A 27,595-nucleotide genomic window follows, 5' to 3' on the forward strand; every position below is an offset into this window, starting at 1 on the left:
CCTTTGGGAGAAGGGAGTGGGGGGGACTGTGTCCTAATGATGTGTTTTCTACACCATTGATTCAGTGGCTCTGCTCCACAGTAAATCCGTCACATGCAACACATTAGAGCCGGTGCTTTTTCGTTCGCCAATCGATTCACAGAACTTACAGTATACCTCTTTTCTCCTGTCCTCTGTTTTTCACTCCTCACCTTCCCTCTCGTGCTCCTCATCTTTCCTTTCCTTTTTCTAATATTTTACTGGTACGGTACAATGACAAAAAAAATACAGAATTAAAAATGTTCCTTTCTTTTCATAACATTTTATTACATTACATTTACCTGATTTTCCTTTACGTACCACACCAAATGTTTTTTTACCTGTATAATGCAAGGCCGTAACCATGTCATGATTTTTCCTCCCAGTAGAATATTAACACAATCTTTTCTTCAAGAACACTAATGCTGCTCTTTTCCATACAAAAAAAGTTCATATTGACCACTGCTGTTAAGAGAAAAAATAATAATTATAAGAATACCATAAAAGTAGTCACATAGCTGTTGTGTGGCCCCAGAATGCTTGGAATATAATGCACTTGTCATATGGACTACTGTTATGAGGCCTTTATACTGAACCTTTAATAGTGCTTTATAATATTTGTCCTTTATGAAGCCTGACAGCTCCTGCTCACTATAAACTTTTATTCTATGGAATAGAGCGGCTTAAAATATCTATTTTTATGTTTCAAGAAAAAAAAACAGCATATAGGTTTTGAACAACATAAGGGTGAGTAAATGAGTGAGTAAAAGAACATTTTCCATTTTATGTGAACTACTTTAACTGGTGGCTAATGTTTTGAGCACAAACCTGACAAGACATACTCAAAATAAAATGGTCTCTTTTAAAAGAAGACTCTTAGGAGATGCTGTTCAAAATTCAGAATTAATTGAAGACATAAAGACATTATTTAGAAAATCTTCAATTGATTTGAAATGATTTACTAATAATATTTACATTAAAAATATATGACACTGTCCTTGCCAAAACCTAAAAGCACAATAGAAGTCACAAGTCACAGGTCTTACCATGTTCTAGTTCTGATCTGGGTGATAACACTCTACTTTGTGTTTTTTTATAGATAATTTTCTTAGAAAATGTCAAGAGAATCTTCTAAAAAGCTACTTCATAAGCCTGCCAGATTACCACATTCATTCAATTAATTTACAATATACACACATTCGTGCTTTTTTTAAGACTGATTTGTTGAAAACTGCTCCGTTAATGTTTTCACATTCACAGTTATGAATGACATAAAAATCACGTACTGTACATGACATATTTTAAATTCAAAACAGCGAATTTCGCCAAGTGGTGAATAGTTTACACCCTTGGAAATTAATGTGGGTCGGTACAACATTTCAATCATAAAACAGTGGTCAAATATTGCATGTTTAGTTAGACACTTACATCTCACATGATACAAACACTCTTAACCTTAACTGCTTGCTGATGCGCGGCGCTGGGATAATCCATAAGGTTCCCGTATAGCGTTTTAAACGAGTCCCGCCTTCATCGATTTAATTGGCTATCTCATATGACATTGACGAGCGGTGTTAGACTACTGAGCACGGTAAAAATTAAACTTTTTTAAACCATTATGTTATTCCTGCAGGAACTTAATGACAATTAGACAGTGGTGCATAATGGACTGCAGCAGAACAGCAACAAGGTTAGCAATTACTAGGGGGGACAATTTGGCCAAATCTGATTATTTGGGGGGACTTGTCCCCCTCAAAGTATATTGTGGTTACAGGGAATTGTGTGTGTCTGTTACTAATTCTTTTCTATGAGAAAACTGTAATTTATCTTTTCCCATTTCCTTTCCTGTTTCCTTTCCTTTCTTTGCCTTTCCTGTATCCTTTTCCCTTTTCTGTTTCCTTTGTTTTCCTTTCCTTTCCAATATTCTTTCCCTTCTTTTCCTTTCCTATTTCCTTTCTGTTTCCTTCTCTTTCTCGTTTCCTTGCACCTTTCCCATTTCCTGTCTTTCAGTTTCCTTTATTTTCCTATCCGTTCCTTTTTCTTTTTTTTCTTTTTGTCTATTTTTCTTTCATTTTCCCTTTCCTTTCTTTCCCGTTTCCCTTTCTTTCCTTTCCTGTTTCATTTCCTTTCCTGTTTCCTTTACCATTTTCTTTTCCATTGCCTTTTCTTTCCTTTGCGTTCCTCTACTTTTCCTTTCCTTTTTCCTTTTTTCTTTTCTTCTCACTTCCTGTTTCTTTTCCTTCCGGTTTCCTTTCCCGCTTAGTTTCTTTACTTTCCTGTTTCCTTTCTTTTCCCTTTTCTTTTCCTGTTTCCTTTCCTGTTTCCTTTCTCCTTTTCTTTCCTGTTGCCTTTCCTTGTCTTTGTTTTCCTGTCTCATTTCCTTGCTTTTCTTTCCCTTTTCTTTCTTTTCCTTTTCTTTCCTGCTTCCTTTCCTGTTTCCTTTCTTTTCCTTTCCCATTTCCTTTCTTTTTTCTTTTTAGTTTCCCCTTTTCCTTACTACTTGATGAGTGCAGCTCAAATGCCATCTTAAGCTTCATTTTTTGTCAACAGTGGGAGTGAGTGGTGCAAGGGGGACCAAGTTTGGTATTAGACCCCATTAGAAATGCATCCACCGACTTCCTCAAATATTCTTTCACACTACCACTTTATTCCACTGGAATAATATCACTCAAGTAGAGGACTCATTAGTCCCAGAATCAGCTCCTGAATATTTAAGGCCTATTTTATTGAATCAAAAAAAGCTTGACGTGGTTTCGGCACAGTAATTGAAGATCTCTCTCTCTCTCTCTCTCTCTCTCTCTCTCTCTCTCTCTCTCTCTCTCTCTCTCTCTCATATTACCCTCAGAGCTCATATTGCTCTCTTCAAAGTGCATTTTTATTTAATCAGGGGTTTTACGGCTTCCAATGAAATATTTTAAGAAGACGTGTTGTTCAGAAGTGGGGGCAGGTTGGAGAGAAGTAAAGGTATCATTGAGACCTTGGATGTTCAGACCTTGGCAGAGAGTTTATTCAAATTACCCAAAGTCTGTGGGGCATGTTTGTGTTAAAGGTATAGTTCACCCAAAAATTACAGTTCTGTCATTATTTACTCACCCTTATGTTGTTTCAAACATGTGTGATTTTCTTTCTTCCATGGAACAAAAATATATATATATTTTATGATGTTCAATCTCAGTCAACATTCAATTTCATTGTAAGGGTAAAAGATGCAATGAGGTGAACAGTGACTGAGGCTATCAATCCCTAATATTCTGCCTAACATATCTTTTTGTGATGCACGGAAGAGCAAAAGTCGGATTTGGAACAACATACAGGTAAGTAAATGATGACAGAATTGTCATTTTTGGGTGAACTATCCCTTTAAAGGAAGGAGTGGTGATCCTTTGAGAATTTGTTGCCTATGCTCAATCTGTACCATCGTGAAACTGATACTGCACTTTTGTAGACGGTGACAGGCAAGACAAGTAAAATGACATAAACGAACATGACAGGATTGCACTCACACATACTTTTAGGACAATGAAGGTTAGATCAGCATGTATTGATCTGAACGGGACACACACACACACACACAGTAGTTAGTAGTGAGCCGGCTTGCCTTTTGTATGTGTTTATGTGTGTGCCATTTTTGTTTAGTACACAGATGATTATTGCCAAAACTGTCTCATTGCAGGAAAACTGCCTTTACAAAAGCTTTTTAAGAGGCATTTTTGGCCAGATGATCAATTGGATTATTCACAATGGCAAGTATAAGTAATGATAGTAATAAGCAAAAGGAGTGGAAAAGCACCTATAATTTATTATTCATATCATGTATCCAAATTGTTATAAACGATGCCTGCACTATTCAGTTACCCTCTCCTTTACTCTCAAAAACCATAAAAAAAATAAATTAAAAAACCTCAAGTCTTTAGTTTTTGTTCTAATGAGGTACTGAAATAAAGTTGTAGTACCACATACATAGATACTGCTAAAATCATCACCTCACATTCGCAAGTCTACGAATAAATCATTGTTGCTTTAACTTCAAACAGGTTCTGTGCCAAATGTAAATAATGGTTTATCTTTGTGCCAGTGATATAAACAGAGGTGACCTGTGGTTATAAAATGTGGAAATTTCCAATTACAGACCAAAATTCCAGAGTTTTAGTAAGAAAGATTCTGTGCTGGTGTTTCAAAGCACTTCAACTCTGCACTATAATTTATGGAATCTTTTTGTTTATCGATGTTTTCAAAGTGGTACGCTTTGAAAAATGTGAAGAAAAAAATCATCAGAAGAATTTGCCTCTATTCAAAGAAATAGAAAAACAGCATGTGCCGATGTGATATACTTCTCCTTTCATTTCAGTTTAAAAGGATTCTAAATATTTTTTGTTTAATCACACATACAATGATGTGCAAAGTTATAATTCTGGGCAAAATTATTCATTTTAGTAGCAATTGCTCTCATTACCAGTGATCAAGGCCCCATGTGATTGAGAGAACTAAGTGACCAAGCACTGACTGAACACATCACAGCTTTGATGTTGTATACTAGTTGTGACACATTGTAATATCTTTGCAGATGACAAATATTTTACGCACTTGAAGTATTTATTTTCGTAATTTCAACTTCATTTCTTTGCAGATTCAGATCTTGCAATTGCAACAACAAGGGACCTCAAATAAGGCTGATACCCTGGGGCCTTTTAGGAGTGTAATCCATCGTGGTTTTCTAAAATCTTACAGTGCAAAGAAGACAGCTGAGTCACTTTTCGTTAACTCAAAATGATTCATATCATGAACTTTTTATATTAATTTGATTCTTTCTCTGTTAGTTTTCCTGCTTATTTGCTTGCCATCTCAATATGTACTCATCTGTAGCTTTGTGTGTGTGAGGGTATGTGTGTGTCCCTTAAGGGTGTCTGCAGAAGGGGAGATAACCCCCTAGTGTAAGACACTAGTGGATAGTGTTCACAGAAGCCTGGTGATTTTATCTTCTCTCTCTTTCTCCTGTTTTTCTTCATCCCTTCTCCCCCCCATAAAAATAAAACATGCACCCGGTCTCTAAAATTCATTTATTTATTTATTTACAGTACATATATAAAAAGTGTGAGAAATATATTTTTGCCATAAAAAAAGTTCCACATGAACTTACAAAATGTATATCAGGGTAAGTTTCTTGCTGGCATGGTGTACAGTACAGTACTAAGAAAAATGGTAACTTGATGTTAAATATGTATTTAAATTAACAGGTGTCATTAATGTTCCTTTCATTAGGCTACTATGATTTTTTTAATACTTTATAATTACTCTAATTAATAAACTAATACATACATAATACGCAATAAACTGTATAGCTAATATGAGTGTAGTACTTTGTATAGCTAATATGAGTGTAGTATTGTTCACGTTAACACGTTATCTTGTATTACCATATATAGCCTACATAAGGATTAATGGTTATTTGTTTTATTTGTGTACTATAATGTGCTTTTCTGTGTAAAGTGAAATTGTTTTCCTATTTAAAAATATAAATGTAACTGATTTGATATCACGAGAAAAAGGCACCACCAACAGCAGTAAAAGGTGAGAAAAATAAAAGACATTTCATATAATTTCGGGACACAGTTGTCCAGCATCTGCGAAGAGCATCAAAAACTAGCAATAACATGCAGTATTTTCACAAAGTTTAATTGTATAAATTACATTTAAATGTGTGTATATACTATATATATATATATATATATATATATATATATATATATATATATATATATATATATATATATATATATATATATATATATTCTGATTGGTGGATCAGCTTTGTTGGACTGTCTGTCTTGCCCGTGCCTTCAGTTGCGCTCCCACCTCCCGCTGCACCGTGCACATTTAGAGAGGATCTCTGTACACTTATTAAAATACACACACACACACACAATTCTCTCAACGGTGCTTCAGCATGGCGTTTGTAGATCGAAAAATTTCCGGGTCAAAAGCCTACTCGTTGCTCTGGCAGCCATACATATCATCGCTTATTTTAGGTGGGCATACGCAAAATCCTAAGGAAGATAGTTGGGCATATGGCGTATGCCTGCGTATGCCCTAGATTACACTACTGCATACAGCCATCCGATTTGTATCAACAAACACTTAATAGCACAGGTGTCAAACTCAAAGCCCACAACTTCGAAAAAACGTAGGATGCCAGATGAGCAGTACGTGTCACTAACCATTCAGTTAGCAGTTAGTAAATATTAATGAGCCTTCCCCTGTCGTTCTAACCTTATTTTTTGAAGCACATTTTGTTCTCTCCAAAAGTGGAACGAAACGGCACTATCTGCACCAGTTATCAGCACGGCTCAATGGATAGAGTGGCGTGAGCGCAGAGCAAGTGTGTTATCCGTGGACCAGTCACAACCACGCAGGACAATGATGAAAGGACTCCTGTTAATAGGACTCCTGACTACTGTTAATAACATAATTTACATCTGTATCCCAAATTCAAAAATAATACGATCAAATGTGAATTTCATTGCACAAAATATGCAATATTATTAGTAACTGCATGGGTGCCAAATCGTGTGCCGATGCCACATTTTCAGCTGGCCCTTTGAGGGCACACAGAACGCTGATGTAGCCCGGGCTGAAATTGAGTTTGACACCCCTGCTTTACAGTGTAGTATATCACAACATTTCGAGCAAATATTAGTGTTAACATTTGAGTTAATACACAAAAAATCCAGATCACTAACATGATTAAAACAAAACTTTCTCTTTTACACAGTCCATATGCAAACATAAACAACCAGACTGCTCAAATATAAATGAAACTGAAAATGAGTGTATTATTTGAGCTGCAGAGTTGTGTAGAATCATTGTTTTTACGGTCGTTTAGGGTTTTAGGGCTTATGGCTTTATGACATAATGCAAAACCTTTTTACAGTTGTATATAACTTTACGCAGAAAATGTTAGTAAGCGATTTTATCACTCTAAAATCATGTTAACACGCATATTGTTTACGTCTTATGGCTATACCTTTGAAATAGTGAGTATTTTAACATTTACACATTGACCTCCATTCACTTCCATTGTAACTGCCTCACTGTCACCCAGATTTTTTTTATTTTTATAGAAAAGGATGGACGAGTTGAAATAAATGTTAGTGGTAATCAATATTATGCTGCTGATTAAGCTTAACTTGTATTGAACACAGCACCTTCCTTTAAGATTGCACTCAAAGACATGCCAATTTGCTCAATGCTGAGAAAAAAGCAAATCTAGAGGGAAACACTGATGGTCCATCAACGGTTCTGATTTGCTTGAAAGTGATGCTTGGCCTGAAAAGTTTGAGAACTACTGCTCTATTTATTTTACAAATGGTCACTCCAACTTTTGTTCAAAAACTGCTCAATTACCATCTGACTATTCTTTCTTATCTTTTCCGCTTGCCGTGTTCTGTATTTTCTTTTCACTCTTACTTTCTCTCCCCCCACCCCCCCTCTCTCTCTCTCTCTCTCTCTCTCACTCTCTCTCTCTCTCTCTCTCTCTCTCTTTCTTTCTAACATCTTTAAAGTGCAGAAAGAAGCAATATTGCTTTTAGATGACAAACAAACAGAGGTTCCCCATTATCTTTCAGTTCATCCCATATATTTCTGTGTGTGTGTGTGTGTGTGTGTGTGTGTGTGTGCTGCCGCTTGTCAAGTGGGACAGGGAAGCATGCACTAGTGTCCCGTGAGAGTTCTAGCCTGTTCTAGAACATGACAGACTCTCAGAGGAATGCGCCAAGCTGTCACACTGAGCTCTCCCCATCGCTAATGAGTCAGAGTTAATTAAAAAAGCCAAGCAGGACTGCAGGAGCCACACACACACAAGGATACATGCACTCAACCAGCCTGGCTGGGGTTAAACACACATAGTGGACATCGGGAAAGAATATTGCTGATTCATGCTCTAGCCTCAGGAGGGTTGAGTGTGTGTGTACGCTAGCATGTGCATCCCTTGTGTGTTTAGCGTCCCTGTGGCACTGGGGCTTTTATGGGAGGACAGGGAGAAAGATATGATGCTGGTACACTCAGATATCCACATTTAACTTTCTCTTTGCCCCTTTCTGAGGTCATGGTTTGCGTTCAACTATTGTTAAAATATGGATTACTATGGTAAACATAGTACCCACCAAAATACTATATTTACTACAGTTGTTGCAATTTGCTATTGTAAATAATAACTGTGGTAACTTTGTATTAGCCACCACTGTCAGTGAAGAAAGAAATAAAGCAAAGTGACAGAAAGATTACTTGCATTGTTTGAAGAAGATCCCATATTGATTCATAAGGAGTTTATTATAGCAAAAATACTTGGGCTGGGAAATTTAACAGCGATTAATAGTTGACTGTTTAACACGTTTAAATAATTTAATGCAATTAATGCAGTATCCTTTTTTTTTCTTTTTCTTTTTCTTTTTTTTTTTCTTTTTCTTTTTATTTTTTTTTTTATTTTTTTTTTGGTCTGGTTGGATGTTTTGTTCACTTCCTGAAACTTCAATAATGTTTTTCTTCACTTCCTGTTGATAAAATGTGCTTTTATAAATTTCCAGGAGGTACACGCTCGACTTAAGTGCACATCCTAGCACAGCACAGATTGTGTGGAGCAGTGCACACTAATTCATATTTTATCTACATTTGTGAACACTGTTATCTCTTTCTGAGGTTTTTAAAGAAAAAAAATGGCATCTTACAGCAACAAATAACGGTTTGTTTAAAAATAACGTTGTTTTTTTTTTTTCACTTACAAGTCAGCTTTGTTTATTTTATTTGCATTTTTAATCTTCACCAAAACACTTTTACAGTCTTTTGAGGTTTTTAAAGAAAAAAGTAACATCTTAAACAAATAAGGGGTTGTTTGAAAATAAATGGTTTTGAATTTTCACATAAAATTCAGCTTTGTTTATTTTATCTGCATTTGTGAACAATATTAGCATTCTTTCCTCACCAAAACACTTTTTGAAACATAACTATTTGAAGTTTTTAAATAAAAAAAAAAATAACATCTTACCACAACAAGGGCTTGTTTAAAAATTATCAAACATTTTTATTTTACATTTTCATTTGCAATTCAGCTTCTTATCAGCATTTGTGGCCACCATTAGCATGCAGGCAGAAATGTCAGCGCCAGATTATCATGTTTACTCAGCATATTAGTACATTAGCATTTTTTAATATTAATAAAGGATTAGCATAAAAATTAGCATCCATTAACATGCTTCTGCATATTCAAATTTGCGTACTTCATGTACAAATGCGATGCTAATCGTTTCAGCTTTTGTTCTGTAGTTATTCCACTCAGTTCACATCCCAGTGGTTTTAGCAAAATACTTTAGCATTTGCTTTTAGCCAGGTGAGATTAGCATTATAAGACAGCATGTGCTGGTATCTGGGGCAGTGTGTCACTACTAACGTGTACACATTGATTCTCTTACATGTTTGAGCAGATGAGAAGGTACAGGAAATGAACATACAGTCAGTATCCGGAAGACCGTTGTCTTGTCACTCTGAATTTACAGACAGAGGTGTTAATAACAGAAGCCCGCTTAGACTGAGGAAGAGACTGCCATCCCATCTGACATGTTTGGATTTAAATGACACTTTCTTTATCTCATTGTCTTTCTCTTTCCCAGTTCTCTCCATATCTCTTTGTTGTTGTTTGTTTTATGCTTATCGTTTCATCGTGGCACAGGTTTCTTCATTATCTCCTACCTGCATTTGTGTAGTTGACGTGAGTCCTGCGGGGTGACATACTATACTCTGTCCACAACAGTTTTAAACTGCATTTTTCTTATTCATATAACTATTATGCATGGAGTTTTAATGACGTGTGATAAATTAAGACACTACATTGACTGTTTGTACTTTTATAAATCCATTTGTCGAACCGTAGGACTATTTAATTTAACTTGTGACAGTAAAAATTACATTAGAAATAGTGAAAAAAAAGTAAGAAATAGGCAGCAGCTAACGTATATATTTTGATACAACCTTAAACATTCATACAAATTTCTAATCAAAAATCTTTAAAATGTCATTTCCATATTATTTGTCACCCATAAAATTTTTAAGGTGTGCACAAAATCTTGCATAGAATGCATAAAATGCGTAAAATGTATGGATGACCATATCAGTATAATTCTCTTTTAAATTATCACCTTTGGTTTGGCTGATATTAAGTAGAACATTTCAGGATTCATTTCTTATGATTCACGCTGTATACTCTGCCAAGTTTCAAAAGCACTGAACTGATACATTTTCTATTGTACTGTATTATATTGTGTAGTAATTTTTTAAGTGGCTGATTTTATTAGAAGCATGAAAAATTTAAGATTGGAGCTTAAATGTAAATGCTGTGTTTTATGAAGCCATACAAAACATTATAGATTTATATCGTCAATCATATCAGTTATTGACCATGACAATATGTATAGGCTTTGGGATCAACCATAATATCTATACTGATGCATCCTTATTATTTTTCAAAGTTCATGGACAAGCATACACACTCTTACACACACAGTTACTTTTCAATTCCAGCTAGGTCTTGCAGCCTGAAATTAAAAGCAATCTTGTATTTTCTTCCACAAACACACAGTGTATTTGCACACACTCTCTCCGTCTTTCTCTAAGGAGAGTGTTGTGTATGGCTGTAGGCATATGTGGCTCTTCTCTCAGATCCTCTCCATATCTCTTCTCTCCATGTGTCTACTACTCAAATGTAAAAACATTGTTTTTCGTCTCTCTCCATTTTGGAGAAAACAATATGAAGCTCTACTCAAACAGCCACTTGCTTGTGTCTAAACCTCTCTGACTTGTCTTCAGTGTATCGCTCACTCTCTCTTATTTCCTCTTTCAGGCTGTGCCTTCCTCACATACTGTGCAAGAGAATCGGCGCTAAAAGCTCAGACCGCGCTTCATGAGCAGAAGACACTACCTGGGGTAAGTCACCACAGGCAAACCGCTACAAACACACAACACATTACAAAAACACATAAGTACATGCAATAAACACATACATATAGAACCTAAAACATGCACTTCTGCACACCATGTACATACAAATGCATTGGCTGATTAAAAGAATATTTCACTCAAAAATGAAAATTCTGTCTTCGCTTACTCATCTTGGTTGTTCCAAACCCGTATAACCTGTATGACTTCGTGGAACACAAAAGTAGATGTTAGGCAGAATATTTGTGTCAGTCATCATTCACTTTCAGTGTACAGAAAACAGTTGCAATGAAAGTGTATGGTGACTGAGGCTGAAATTCTGTATTTTAAGCATATGAATAAGCAAAAAAAAAAAAAAGGTTTGGTCTGAAGTTTTATATAGGGTTCCCATGGTCATGGAAAACCTGGACATATCGAGACATTTTAAAACTGTGATTTCCAGGCCTGGAAAAGTCATGGAAATTAGTTACATTATAAAAGGAAAGTCATGACCATTTCTATTGTAAAAGTGTATGTGTATATATATATATATAATATATATATATATATATATATATATATATATATATATATATATATATATATATATATATATATATATATATACATAAAAATATATAATATATATATATATCAGTGGTGTAGCCACGGGTGTGCCAAGGTGTGCACCTAAATGAAATGGCAGTTTTTTTGACGCTTTACTGTTTGCATCATGTCAGACATGGTATTATCCTTAATTTATATTGGCTTAATAAATAACATAACAGTATTATTATAATTTATTTTATTATTATTATTATGAACCAAAACTCCCTATACTCAATAAATACAAAGAATGTTCAAAAAAATGTTTTGAATCTCCTTACAGTTGTGCATTCTTCTGTATAACACAATGTAGAGGGGTTAGAGGGAAAGGAGGAGGCAAGAACCGGCTTGACAATATAAAAAATAGTTTAATAATAAACTTAAACAAAAAGACACACAAACACATACAGGGCAGCTGCCCATAATTCTCTCTCTCTCGAGCTGCCCTCTCCAGTCGCCTTTATCCCTCGCTCGCCTCACCAGGCTGATTGGGGTCCGGGCGTGTGTCATTACGGCCCGGCCCCGCCCTCCTCCGAGCTACACACAATGCATTACTGATTTATTTCTTTTCTACAATTATGTTTTTAAACCAGTTAATGTAACTAAAATCTGGTGTATTTTTATAATTTTTTCTGTACTATGCAAATTGTACCATCATTTATATTTGTGTCTTTAGCATATTTTGGAAAATAATGATGAATCATTCCAAAAATATTTTTTTACAAAATATTAAGCCTCATATTTTAAATATATATATTAACAGGGCAACTTACTGCATTGAATATATATATATACACACTGCCGTTCATAAGTTTGGGGTCACTTGACTGAAATGTTTCTCATGATTTTAAAAATCTTTTGATCTGAAGGCGTATGCTTAAATGTTTGAAAGTAGTTTTGTAGACAAAAATATTATTGTGCCAACATATTAATTTATTACATTATAAAACTAAAATTTGATTTAAAAAAAAAAGTTTTTGAAATTGATGACTTGGACCAAATAATAAAGAAAAGCAGCCAATAAGTGCCCAACATAGATGAGAACTCCTTCAATACTGTTTTAAAAGCATCCCAGTGTGATACCTCAAGAAGTTGGTTGAGAAAATGCCAAGAGTACGTTTCTGCAAATTCTAAGCAAAGAGTGGCTACTTTGAAGATGCTAAAATATAACATATTTTTTATTTATTTGATTTGGATAATTACATTTCTGTTATTCCATAGTTTTGATGACTTCACTATTATTCTAAAATGTGAAGAAAAAATAATAATAAAGAGTGAGTAAGTGACCCTAAACTTTTGAACAACAGTGTATATATATATATATATATATATATATATATATATATATAGTTGAAGTCAAAAGTTTACATACACATTAGCCAAATACATTTAAACTCAGTTTTTCACAATTCCTGACATTTAATCGTAGAAAACATTCCCTGTATTAGCTCAGTTAGGATTATTACTATATTTTAAGAATGTGAAATGTCAGAAAAATAGTAGATAGAGTGATATTTCAGCTTTTATTTCTTTCATCACATTCCCAGTGAGTCAGAAGATTGCATACACTTTGTTAGTATTTGGTAGCATTGCCTTTAAATTGTTTAACTTGGGCAAACATATTGGGTAGCCTTCAATAAGCTTCTCACAATAATTTGCTGGAATTTTGGCCCATTCCTCCAGACAGAACTGGTGTAACGGAGTCAGGTTTGTAGGCCTCCTTGCTCGCACATGCTTTTTCAGTTCTGCCCACAAATTTTCTATCAGATTGAGGTCAGGACTTTGAGATGGCCACTCCAATACCTTGACTTTGCTGTCCTTAAGCCATTTTACCACAACTTTGGAGGTATTCTTGGGGACATTGTCCATTTGGAAGACCCATTTGTGACCGAGCTTTAACTTCCTGGCTGATGTCTTGAGATGTTGCTTCTATATATCCACATAATTTTCCTTCCTCATGATGCCATCTATTTTTTGAAGTGCATCAGTCCCTCCTGCAGCAAAGCTCCCCCACAACATGATGCTGCCACCCCCCATGCTTCACGGTTGGGATGGTGTTCTTCAGCTTGCAAGCCTCACCCTTTTTCCTCCAAACATATCAGTGGTCATTATGGCCAAACAGTTAATTTATTTTTTTTCATCAGACCAGAGGAAATTTCTCCAAAAAGTAAGATCTTTACCCCCATGTGCACTTGCAAACTGTAGTCTGGCTTTTTTATGGTGGTTTTGGAGCAGTGGCTTCTTCCTTGTTGAGCAGCCTTTCAGGTTATGTCGATATAGGACTCATTTTACTGTGGATATAGATACTTGTCTACCTGTTTCCTCCAGAATCTTCACAAGGTCCTTTGCTGTTGTTCTGGGATTCATTTGCACTTTTCACACCAAACTATGTTCATCTCTAGGAGAAAGAATGCATCTCCTTCCTGAGCAGGATGATGGCTGTGTGGTCCCATGGTGTTTATACTTGCGTACTATTGTTTGTACAGATGGTACCGTCAGGCAATTGAAAATTGTTCCCAAGGATGGACCAGACTTGTGGAGGTCCACAATTTTTTTTTTCTGAGGTCTTGGCTGATTTCTTTTGATTTTCCCATGATGTTAAACAAAGAGGCACTGAGTTTGAAGGTAGGCCTTAAAATACATCCACAGTTACACCTCCCGTTCAGTACACCTCCTATCAGAAGCTAATTGGCTAATTGTCTAAAGGCTTGACATAATTTTCTGGAATTTTCCAAGCTGCTTAAAGGCACTATTAACTTATTGTATGTAAAATTCTGACCCACTGGGAATTGTGATGTAGTCAATTAAAAGTGAAACAATCGGTCTGTAAACAATTGTTGGAAAAATTACTCGTGTCATGCACAAAGTAAATGTCCTAAACGACTTGCCAATATTATAGTTTGCTAATATTAAATCTGTGAGGTGGATAAAAAATGAGTTCCAATGATTTCAACCTAAGTGTATGTAAACTTCTGACTTCAACTATATATATAATTATTATTATTATTATTATTATTATTATTAAATTGGCTAGAAATCAAGAAAAATATCCAGTAATCATAAACAACTGGAAAAGTCATGGTAAATCATTGATCAAAAGGAATGGCAACCTCTTTTTTTTTTTTTTTTTGCTACATTTTCATTATGGGTGCATCTCAATCAGCTCCCTAGTTCAGTAGTCAGGGTACAGATCAGGAAGTCAGCCATTTTTGCAAAATCCTTCCAGTGCACTGAAACGTTCGCTCCCTAAAAAATCCCACAATGCACTGTAAAAATCAGGGAGCATCGTTGCTCACTATGTTCCCTAACCGGAAACGTCGTCATGTCTTCTGAAGTCTCTCAAGTCAGTAGAAGATGAGCACAAGTGTAATTCTATGAATTCCAAGGATTATTTTGTCGTTAAAAGAGGTGTTTTTTTGTAATGTCTTTCATTCATAATTAACATGAAAGTGAAACAATCTTTTAAATATTTACATTGTAAAATGAAGGTTAAAAATACACTCCTACATATTTTTATTTCTTTATTCGTGTCATTTATCTGTAATAATAATACCGTACGTTTTAATATCTTCAACAGAATTAAACGATAGTGTATTTTATACAGCGATATTGTTGATTAATAACAGCTGCGCTTCAATGCACGAGCTCGTTAACGTGTCGCGGGTGATTCAGTCAACACCCTTGCCAGTGCCCGAATTCGTGTTCACAATATACTGATTCACGACATATGGAGCTAGGGAGCTGATTGAGACACAGGGTATCGTTCACTTTATCATGCTTGTACTCTGCTTTTTCTTGCTTCCTTGTTCTCTCCATCTCTCTTCCTGGAAGAGCCTTGCACCCAAGGGCAAGAACTACACAGCAGAACATTAGAGCTGTCCTATTTATAGTGTCTTTTTGTGTCTTTGTGCATGTTTGTGTGTGTCTGTGTGCGAGTGTGCCGTATGAATGTCTGCAGGCACGTGTGTTTGTGTATAACTCTGTTACTCCTTTCTAGGCTCAGTAATAACTTGCTGTGCCTGTCCCACTATAATATTGTTTGGTTGCAGTGTGTGTGTGTGTGTGTGTGTGTGTGTGTGTGTGTGTGTGTGTGTGTGTGTTTTGAAGTTCTCCATTAGCTCTTGCACAGCTTGGTTTGGTGTGCTCTGTTTTAATGACACCTCCAGGGAGAATGACAGTTGCCGTGTCAAATAGAATACCTTTGATGCGAGTGATTATGACATCATGGATGTTGAATGCAAGGGGAGTCACTTTGCTAGAGTTCCACTTGCATTCTCTTACAGAGAGAGAGTGATCACTTACTCCAGACTGTAAAACACAGCTTTAACTATCCTATATATTCCGCACAGAGATGTATATTTTTACCTACAACTTTTTTAAGTGAGCTTGTAAGTCATTAAATTTGGTGATCTTCCAGATGTTGTCTATAATGTGACAAGAAAAACCTGATCAGAACATTTTTATTGTGAAGGAAATAACTAAATTTCTCCTATCCCAGTTCAATATGCAGAGACAACTGTAAGTAAGCCATTTGTAGGTGTCGCAGAATCGCGTGTTTAAGAAAGATCCAAGTTAAGATGGCATCAATGAGCTTTTATTAAATAAAACAGAAAACATAAAAAAACAAAACTCTCCTGATGGAGAAAAGACAAAACAAAAGCCAGAATAGAAAAAAACCAAGAAGTACTAAACTAACAGGGGAGGCCGAAAGCATACACGAGCACAGGACGACAGGAGCAAACGAATGAAGTGAAACAATCCAGCACAGGACAGCATACACGAGGAGCTAGTGTGCTCACTTTGTGCTGCGCGTCCAGGTCGCGATTGCGAGGGTTTGGCCAAATATAATCAGGCAACCAAGACCGAAGCGGCCCCACCCCAGCACAACATGACAACGACACACAAGCACAAGGCGAGCGCAACGCGAAGCGCACCCGAGGTCTCGAGAGTCAAGCTTAAACAACTGACACAAGTGCATGCCGCAAGAATGACATAAGAGCAATGCACTCGTGCCAATAACTAACAAGACAAGAGAATGCATGACAGCGCCAAAAAGGGCGAGCCATGCATTCTCACATAGACTAGACAAAAACACTAAACAAGGATGTCAGAGCCCAGCCACAAAGACAACAAAACACAATCAACATAAGTATCTGAACTCTGATAGTGGGTTGATTTTCCTGAACACTGTGGCATTGTGGTACTATCAAAACATTGCTCTGTTTTATTGAGTATCCTGACAAGCCATCATATCAACATTGGCGACAGAGCGAAAGAATAAATACAGTATGTAACTGATGAAAAAAAAAATTAATCATCTTTTCTGAATCTTTTCTGAAAAGATGAGAAAGTCATTGGAACATTTTATCTGCAGAAGAATCTAGAGCCGTCCCCCTATCTTTCTCACCCCCTCTCTTTCTCTTTCTTATTTTTTCTCTGTGTCCCTTCTCTGCCTTTATGCAGTAATCTCTCTCATTTTTCAACTTCACTTGACAGTTTGATGGTTTTTAGGAAAGTGGTTTTTATGTTGGAAAGTTCTGTCAAGTGCACAAAGGCATCCAAAGCTCCAGTTGACCCGAGATAGAAAGAGCCAAAGAGAGAGTGGGCCGCACTTGGAACTTCAAAATCACAGCTCAGCGCAGTTAATAGCAGAGTCACCTGAACACTCCAAATAAATGATGAAACACACACTCTTTTACCTTAAAACCTGATGGTATTTGATATTTTGTTTTGTACGAGATCATTGCACAGAGAAGAAAATCAAGTGAGCATTTATATTTTGCTTATCGAGCATTTCTAGCTTATGATATCACAAATATTGCAGCTATAAAGTAATGCAGGACAGTGTACAGAGTTTATATAAGTGTAATTCGGTTTAAGGTGTATTACATAGCAGCATGATGCAGAAAAATAGTGGCATTTTTATCCATGTGTACCTTACATTTATTGCTGGATTATTACATATTGGCATATTATCATTTGTCATGTTTATATAAGGTTATATTCTACACTTCTGTTGATCTTTTTTTCCCTGAGGTCCACTTGCAATGTTAATGAAAGTTTCTTGAGTCAAAAACAGTCATTTAGTTTTAAATGACTATTTTCTACCCTTTGTCTGACCCTAAGAGCGTTGCGACATGACTTGCGTGAACATTCCTCAATGTATTGAACTCTGCAAAGAGCCGTAGGTCAGTGTGATGTATAATAACACTGGCAATGTTGGCGTAAAAACTGAAAATTACTTCTTTTTTTTTACATTCCCTTTTTCATTTGTTTTCACTATTTTCACTGTTTACTACATACACAGGTCAAAGCAATGCATAACACATGTTAAAGGGCCTTTAAAATTAAACATGCAGTTTTTGCTACTGTATCTGTAAGACTTCTATATGTAAATGCTTCTATTATGATATACTAAAGTGCTCATGGTTGTTACATCATAATCATAACAATTTCTGATTGACTCGGGTCTTTTATTTCAATGATGAGGTTGAAATCATGTTTTTCATGATGAGGCCCATTTAAAATCAGTCATTTTTGTCACTCATTCACTTTTGTTGCTCTGCTTTTGGTCTGTTAACTGGACAACCCATAAGAGGCAGCCCACTGTTTTATATTAGTAAAATGAATCTTTAAATTTACTTTTACATATCTGAATTTGTAGCGAGACATCTATGTATTTATCTGTAAAAAGGTTTGTGAGTTTTACTGTGAAGCATATATTACAGACTATTTAAAAAGATGAAATGGCACTTGAAGTTCTTGTAGTGGATTATATATATATATATATATATATATATATATATATATATATATATATATATATATATATATATACTGTATATACACACACAGTATGTGGAGTGTGTATATACCTAGGAGGCGGGCGCTCTAACAAGGTGGCTAAAGGCTACAGCCTCTTGCGTCAGTCGCTAGTGCGCCTTTTGAGGCCAGATGAGTGAGGTTTACATAATGCACACCTACCTACCAGCTGGCTACCGTTACACTCACCCTCCTAAACCTCACTCCCATCCAGGTCACGGCACCACTGTTACCGGTCCTGCTCAACCCGCTCTGAGCGGGATTTGAACCGGCATCTCTGGCATGGGAGGCGGGCACGCTAACAAGGAGGCTAAAGGCTACAGCCTCTAGTGTCAGTCGCTAGTGCGCCTTTTGAGGCCAGGGGAGTGAGGTTTACACACTGCACAGCTACCTACAAGCTGGCTACCGTTGCATATATAGGTTATAGAAGGAGAAAGAGATATATTTGGGGCATTTCCAGGTTTTAAAGTGAGTCCGGCCCAGGCCATGCGTTCATGTATGCTGCATTTATTAAAATCTCTGCTGCTCTCTCTTGTACTACAGTATGATGGTTTTTAAGCACTCTATTGATTTTGGCACTGGGCCTCATCAGCAGGAGGGTGTGTGTATACACACCCATGACCATTCTTTCACTCACGTTTAAATATACATGCACGCGCAAGTACAAACCGAGCAGCTATTACTCACTGGAATGTACACAAATGCAAAATGTTCACAAATATGCATTCATGTGTATGAATATTCATGTAGAAATAGTTGCCAGTGACTCAAGCAGTAATTCTCTTTGTGGCTTTGCCGTTGCACTCACACACCCTGGCTATGTTAGGAATGGAATATTAGAACACTGCTTACTGCATACTACTTTTAAAAAATAGTATGCAAAGCTGTATGTAGGATTCAAGGTTTAACATTCAAACAGTAGTATGTTATATTGAGCATGATCTCTCTTTGTTGCATGTTTAATTCTGCAGGTTGCATCCAGTTCCCTGTCTGTCACTCACTCGACGTTGTGTCGATGTAGTGACACTAGGAGTCACTCTTGGGAGCCCGAAACACCTCTGGTCTTTGAGAAAAGGCCAATGAAAATTGGAGAGTGATATTTGCATACCACTCCCCCGAACATACAGGTATAAAAGGAGCTGGTATGCAACCACTCATTCAGATTTTCTCTTCAGAGCCGAACGGTCGATGCTCACTGAGCTGATTTCTCATGGCTGTTCATTCACCTCTGCTGGATCTGATGGCGCATTTCAGCGGCTTCTCCCCACTCTGTACTGGTCCACTGCAGAGAACGCCCCTGGGCACTTCGGCAGAAATAAAAGAGTATATTCTAAAAAAGAGTATATTTCTCTAAAAGAGTGGCACACATGGAACGTCTTTTTAAAGATGCCCTTCTGTTTGTGTGTTATTCCTGGTTGCGGTTGTTATCTCTCGCCTTCTGACGGTCACGATCGCTGTCTTTCGTGTCTGGGCACTGCCCACACGGAGACAGCGTTCATGGATGGGTCATGTACTCATTACAAGAACATATCCATGGCAACGATGCGGTCGCGGCTTGCCTTCGTAAGAAAGCAAGCCACCCCAGCGGCTCCCCGCCCCGGTCCTTCTACCTACAGGTATGAGGCCAGCGCGGCTAGCACTGGGGGTGATCTGGGGACCCCAATGGGACCACCTCTGCCGGGTATCCCCCCACGGACCTCCCATTTCCCAGCATGCTCGTCTGCCCTGATCGGGCTTCCGGATGAGTCCGCCAACTCATCTCACAGTGAGTTCGACGGCTTGTTCGGAGCCCGCGAAGGTGATGAGCTCTCGAGCGCAGCATCGGAGAGCGGGCTCATCCAGTCAGATGCGGAAGCCTCAGCTGGGCTCCCCCCTTGGGTATGGTCGCCCAGTCACCCAGCTGACGCGGAGATGACGGACATGCTTTCCCGGGCAGCCGCGAGCGTCGGGCTAGAGTGGAACCCTCCACTCTCCCCTGAACCCTCGCGGCTTGATGATTGGTTCCTGCACTCGCGGCGCCGCTCACAGCCACGCCCCGCCCCAGTTCCTTTCTTCCCGGAAGTGCACGAGGAGCTGACAAGGTCGTGGGAGGCACCTTTTACTGCCCGGTCCCGATCTTTCAGCTCCCCCGCCCTCACTACCCTCGATGGTGGGGCGGCCAATGGCTATTCGGCGATCCCCCTGGTGGATAAGGCGCTCGCGGTGCACCTATGCCCGCAGAGTGCCGCCACCTGGCGCGGGCGCCCAAAACTCCCATCCAAGGCCTGTAGGTTTACGTCGTCCCTGATGGCCAAGGCCTACGGTGCCGCTGGACAAGCCGCCTCTGCCCTGCACGCCATGGCTCTCCTGCAAGTCCACCAAGCCAAGGCGCTAAAGGAACTGCACGAGGGTAGTTCTGCCCCGGGATTGATGCAGGAGCTGCGCTCGGCGACCGACCTCGCCCTCCGGACAACGAAGGTCATGGCGCGGTCTCTCTACTTTAATTCACCAAAGTGGCATTCAGCTGATCACAATGTATAGTCACGACATTACTGATATTAAAAACAGCACCATCACTATTTGAAAAAAGTCATTTTTGATCAAATTTAGACAGGCCCCATTTCCAACAGCTATCACTCCAACACCTTATCCTTGAGTCATCATGCTAAATTGCTAATTTGGTACTAGAAAATCAATTGCCATTATATCAAACACAGTTGAAAGCTATTTGGTTTGTTAAATGAAGCTTAACATTGTCTTTGTGTTTGTTTTTGAGTTTCCACAGTATGCAATAGACTGGCATGTCTTAAGGTCAATATTAGGTAAAAAATGGCAAAAAAGAAACAACTTTCACAAGAAACTCATCAGTCAATCATTGTTTTGAGGAATGAAGGCTATACAATGCTTGAAGTTGCCAAAAAACTGGAGATTTCATACAAAGGTGTACACTACAGTCTTCAAAGACAAAGGACAACTGTAACAACTCTAACAAGGACAGAAAGAGATGTGGAAGGCCAGATGTACAACTAAACAAGAGGATAAGCAAATCAGAGTCTCTAGTTTGAGAAATAGACTCCTCACATGTCCTCAGCTGACAGCTTCATTGAATTCTACCTGCTCAACACCAGTTTCATGTACAACAGTAAAGAGAAGACTCAGGGGTGCAGACCTTATGGGCAGAATTGCAAAGAAAAAGCCACTTTTGAAACAGAAAAACAAAAAAGAAAAGGTTAGAGTGGGCAAAGAAACACAGACATTGGAAAAGAGTGTTATTGATCTTAACCCCATTGAGCTTTTGTGGGATCAGCTAGACTGTAAGGTGCGTGAGAACTGCTCGACAAGTCAGCCACATCTATGGCAAGTGCTACAGGAAGTGTGGGGTGAAATGTCACCCTGAGAATCGGACAAACTGACAGCTAGAATGCCAAGATTCTGCAAAGCTGTCATTGATGAGAACTCTTTGAAATAGTTTAAGAAGTTCTGAATTTTTTTTTTCAAATTGTGATAGTAATTTTTGATGTTATTAATGTCCTGACTATACATTGTGATCAGTTGAATGCCACTTTGGTGAATAAAAGTACCAATTTATTTCCATAATAGCTAAATCTGTACATTATTCCAAACTTTTGGACGCCAGTGTATACAGTAGTGATATATTTCTGTCATACTTTTTCATTTAAATTGAGCTTTTATTTTGGCGGAGCTTTTATTTTGAAGTGTTTCTGTGTCGTTAGACCAAGGAGCTCTGATGTAATCATTGCAGATTCACAATCTGGAAAAGCTGGTCGCTACGTGACCCAAAGTGATTATTAAACCAAAAAAGGCTACTATTTAAATAAATAAATATGTAGTCTGTGTATGACTAGTGCTAAAAACTGAATTAGTGCTTTGCCTGCTGTCATCTGCTACAAACAGAGTATGCGATGCTCATAATATTGTTTTCCCTGTATGAGCCAAGGATTTTTAAAGGTATGAGCAGTTTGTCTCTATGCCTGCACAACACCGTCATAAGCACTCACATTTAAAAGATGCACGTGCAAACTATCTATTTATTTCATTAAATCACAGCTTTTGCTGTTAAATAATCTCACTAGGACATGACGTGATTTTAATCTCTGCACTGAATGTTTACATAATGACATTTGTACATCAGATGGTATAGTTTTTTGGTATCTAAGCATTTTAAGTATATGAGCGCGGTATTGGACCCGATTCTGATACCAGTATCGGTGCATCCCTAGTTAAAATGTCAACTTTTGGCAGCCTTATCAAATAATGAGTCAAATTAAAATTGCACTTAATATTGCTTCTGGTTTATTCAACAAAATTTAAAGTCATGTCGATTGCATTGCATTGTGGCATACAGTATTCAACCTAGTGTGCTAGAGTTGTACACTGCACATTTTAGCAAATGTAACCGGTCATTCAGCTAATCCATACATACAGAAAGCACAGTGTGCATACTGCCTACTACTTTCTTTGAAAATAATTACCCTTGACAAACCTCCCTCTCCTCCCATGAAGAGATACTAGGTATATACTTGTATACAGCCTTCTGTATCTAAAAAAACAGTTTGTAATAAGCCTTTTGTATACAGTACATTTACCTTTGTATACATTTTGGCACATGTAGCAAGTCACCTGGGTATTTCATGCTAACAGAAAAACTTGCATACTGTGCACAGAATACATACTGCATTCTACTTTCTTTCAAAAAAATAGTCAGTATGCCATTTGAACATACCTCATAACAAACTTCCCTCTTCTCCCATGTAGAAATACTTAGTATTTTCTTTTAGTACTGCCTTCTGTATTTTAAAAATTGTACGTGAAACAGTATGTTCTAAGCATTTTCTATGCATTTACTTTTGGATACATTTTGGCACATTTAGCATTTCGTCATTATTCTATGCAAACAGAAAACTTGCATACTGTGTGCTGTATACGTACTACATACTACTTTCTGTCAAAAACTGGTAGTAGTATGCCATTCCGAATCAACCCTTATGATAAATCCCTCCCTTCTCATGCAGAAACACATGCAAACACACATATCCAGACTAAAACACACTTATACAAGTATACACACACCTACTCACAAATATGTGCATTTGAAGAAACATTTGCGCTTATAAACACAAAAATGTATTGTCCATTGACCCCTGAAAACAGATACTGGCATGCTGTTGATAAGGTAGCACTACATGGATCAATGCATCATTTTGGAACTCATATTGGTACACAAACACACATACTTGCAGCTCTGATATCTGTCTTGTGATATGAGCCGTGCCTCCATGAAAGAGATGAGAACAGAGGAGAGATGGAATAGATGATTGAAAAGCATGAAGGAAAGAATAAAAAAGACAGAAGAGGAAACAGCAGGCAATGTGGCTCTATTCTGGTTTGTTTTCATTTACTTACATTCTCTCTTTCGCTGATGATTGTGTGAGATCATGCTACAGACCCAAAAATCCATACCATTGACCGGCCATGCGACCTACTTTTGTGGTGGCTCTTTCAATAAGTCTGTGGACTAGTCAATATTGACCTGCTCCCAGGAGAGGCCCGGGAAAAGAGGGGGTGTGAAGACCTTTGGATGAACTGCATCTCAAACTGAGGGAAAGGTTCTCTTTTTCTCTTCCTGTCTTTGTAAATCCCACCAAACCTAAGCACAGCCTGTGTCTTCTTTACACTGGGAGTGTGAGCCCTGTGTGCTGCATCCCAAAGCAGGAGTGAGAGGAGAGATGAGGCGCCTGTTTTAACCACGCAGCACACACTGAACTCAGTGGAAAACATATTGAAAATGCACTATAAACCTATTTATCAACTGAATCTTTTACAAAAAAGGCTTTAATGACTCAACATACCACTGAAGTACTCACTCGTTGACTTAAAAAAGATGTCTCGATGCAAGTTAACCACACAGTAACAGGCACGCAAACTTTCCTTGTGTAAACTAGACTTCAAGACTGTTAAGTTTATAATAGATTTAATTTACCCACTCGGATAAACATCCGAGTGAAAAGAAAAACAATGTAGTAATCCAGAAACCACTTTATTATCTGTATAGTCACAGAGTACAAACAGTACAGATGTGATGAAAACTCAAAGTGTGTCTCAAAGTCATGCAGCAGCTCTGCTCCACCCTCAAACACACATATGTGAAACAGGTGATTCGCTTGGATAATTTGTTGGTTTTATGTTATTTTTGTTAGAGAATTGGAAAATTAGCGCAGTCCACTAAATAGCAGGCTAGCAGTTACACGTTTGTTTACTCGTGGCGGCTGCAGACTCTTCCCGTTTCTCATTGCTTTGTGCATCATACAGGTTGCAGAACCTCCTACAGTCCCTCTTCTGAGGGTAGTACCTACCCCGGAATGGGAGCTAAAAAGTCCATCTAAAGTAATGTGCGAAATCGATGAAAATAACTAGTTCGAGGCAAAAGTTCCTAAAATGGGCTTTAGTTTCTGCAGTAGGAAAGGGCCTATGATAATTAAGCACATTTGCCCCCAAATTCTCCTTACCATACTGTAAAAAGTTGTAGGTTAAGTTAAAGAGCTATTACTACCTGAATTGACACTTAAAAATAACTTATATAATGGTGTAACCAGTCTGGTTGATTCAGTCACATTAAAGCTGATGTGACTTTTAAAAAAATATTCTAACACATTCTAATCCCAGCTTAATATGCGGAAACATGCAGAAACAGTTCTAAATAAACCATTCGCAGGTTGATTGTAAACACTTCGGCTCTGTGGCACTTTCAACATTCCTCTGTTTGTTTTGAGAGACCCGTCCAGCCCAACACTACATCACTGACACACAACCAATGATATGTTAGTCCGACCAATTGCAAATGAAGGGTGTATTAAGAAAGCTGTTTGAAAACACTGTTTATTTTTACAATTCTGTTTGGTGACACTAGTGGTGCAGAAATTACAAACTTTAGCTTAAAATAATATTTTTGACGTAAGCAAAGCCAGTTACTTTAGATGATAGCACATGAAGCACATTTTTTAGGTTACCTAACAAAACATATTTTACAGTGGGTAAATCAATAAATCACATTCTCTTTGCTGCAATGCAAAAAAAAAAAATATATTATTTAAAAAGTGTTTATGCATACATCATAGTAGTATTTGTCAAACTGCCTTTAATTTAGACTGATTTAAATAAGAAAAATGTATTATATTATTTTTTTTAAATTACTGTAATAAGACTATAATTAGAATCACATTTGAGAATAATGGGAATTACAAACATTCAAAATGTCCAGATGCATTAAGTTAATTAAAAAATAGAAAAATATTCTTAATTGTCATGGGGAAAAAAATTATATATACCTATTTAGGCTGTCTCAATTGCTTCTGTCTCTTCATGTAATCCCAGACTGACTCAATGATGTTGAGATCTGGGCTCTGTGGGGGATGTACCATCTGTTGTAGGGCTCTTTGTTGTTCATCTAATCAATTCTAGAATTTGCAAAGTGAATGTTGAAGTCTAAAATTGATATTTCCTGCTGATATGCTAAAAGCAGAATATACTGTATAAAATAACTGTTTAAGACAAATGTTTTGTGAAAATATAATGCGCCTAAGACTTCTGCACAGTACTATACACAATATATACGTAAGAGGTAAGCGCCTTGAGTTAGTGTAATTAATCAGTCTGTTGTGTCTCTCAGCTGATGAGCCTTAGTGCTGAAGTTGTTAGTTTAAAGCCATTTAACACTATTTCCTAGCTTTAGTAGTGTAGTAATAATATGAGTGATCACAGAGTGCTGATGATGAAAACACTGACTGACGCTGACTCACTTCATATCACCTAACTGGCTTATTTTACACACAAAAATGGTCTTTTGCCACCACCTGCTGGCTAAAATATGTAATGTCAAAAAATGTAATGTAAAGAGACACACATACATTACCTCTTAACACATATGCACTGCTCTTACACTTTAGTTTCGAACGGCACGAACACATGCGGAGTGATACACAAAGTGAAGAGTCGGAGTGCTGATGGTGTGAGACCATCAGTACTCATAGAACGTCTCTCATCCAATCAGATTCGTGGACCGGAACTAACTGATTATATATATATTAAATATATTTCTTTTTATTTTGAAGTGAAATGTGATATGGATATGTTTTTGTTAGATGGCTCACTCTGACTCTGTGGTTGACCTATTTTCTTAGAGAAGCTTAGCCAGAATCACCTGCAAGTTCACAGTCCTTACATAATCACTCACAGCTCTGAGTGACTAAACCTGAGAATCCATCGCTGAGAGAGACGTTTTGACAGAAACGCATCTGTCATCGTGAAAAATAAATGCTCCTCTCAACTTATGGTGAGCTTGTTGCCTCCACTGTGGAGGCCTGCTGTACTGATTACAACATTATGTAATATGGAAGAGATGCTCTTTATTCTGTTGTTATCGAAAATACGGTGTAAAAATGCTTGTGACAGCACGGTGGCCCAGGAAGAAGAAAAAAAAAACAAATTTCCTTTGCAGCTGATGTCGTGCTGACTTCGTCTAAACACTGTGCAGGCGCCCAAAGTGGATGAGACAAAAGGTAGGTTGACATATCCACTCATAATAGCGTTGTCGAGCAGACAGCAGTTGCGTGTGGTGATTTGTTGTTGGTTAATACGACTGCGATGTGTTCTGAGCCTCCTGTGGAAGACATATGCCGGTGGAATAATAAACTTTGCAGCAAAGGGCATTTGTCCTCCGTGATTGGTTTTATTGAAGGCCGCATTTCCACAAATCTTATTCGAGCCCCGGTGGCGCAACAGTTCGGTAGCCGGGGCAGCGGACACAATAACAACATTGCTGAAATAAAAGTGGAATTGCAGGCCATGACATGGCTGCCTTTTAATTATTGATGGCCACTTCGGCTCCACATTGGGCAGTAATTGCATTACAGGTCACTTATCAATAGCAATCTGTGAAAGTTGTGGTGATGTGTGCTGGGAGACGATCGATAGGCGCTGTCCAGGGTGCTGGATTCAGACACTTTCTCTCAGTCATTATGTCTCTCTCACTCTCTTTTGCTCTTTCACTCATGGTCTCTTTTTCTCACCTGTATCTCTTTTCATCTCTTGTGAGCACCACTGTGTGATTGGAAGTGTCTCATCTCTCTCATCAGACCGCATGGAAAATAGCCGAAATCTTTGCTTTGTAGTCCCTGCCAAACTACTACCCCCA

The 27,595-nt window shown here is 37.7% G+C and overlaps 1 protein-coding gene across 3 annotated transcripts in view; it reads left to right on the plus strand.

The window, feature by feature from the left end:
* Positions 1-27,595, plus strand: part of celf4 (CUGBP, Elav-like family member 4) — a 120,465-nt gene that overhangs the window by 23,454 nt on the left and 69,416 nt on the right. For all 3 annotated transcript variants that reach the window (XM_051681438.1, XM_051681440.1, XM_051681439.1), the window contains exon 2: positions 10,904-10,986. In XM_051681438.1, coding sequence (XP_051537398.1) covers positions 10,904-10,986 — 83 coding nt within the window. The remainder of the gene's footprint in view (positions 1-10,903; positions 10,987-27,595) is intronic.

Source organism: Myxocyprinus asiaticus, chromosome 40 (assembly GCF_019703515.2).
Source record: "Myxocyprinus asiaticus isolate MX2 ecotype Aquarium Trade chromosome 40, UBuf_Myxa_2, whole genome shotgun sequence".
In the NCBI taxonomy this organism is placed as follows: Eukaryota; Metazoa; Chordata; class Actinopteri; order Cypriniformes; family Catostomidae; genus Myxocyprinus; species Myxocyprinus asiaticus.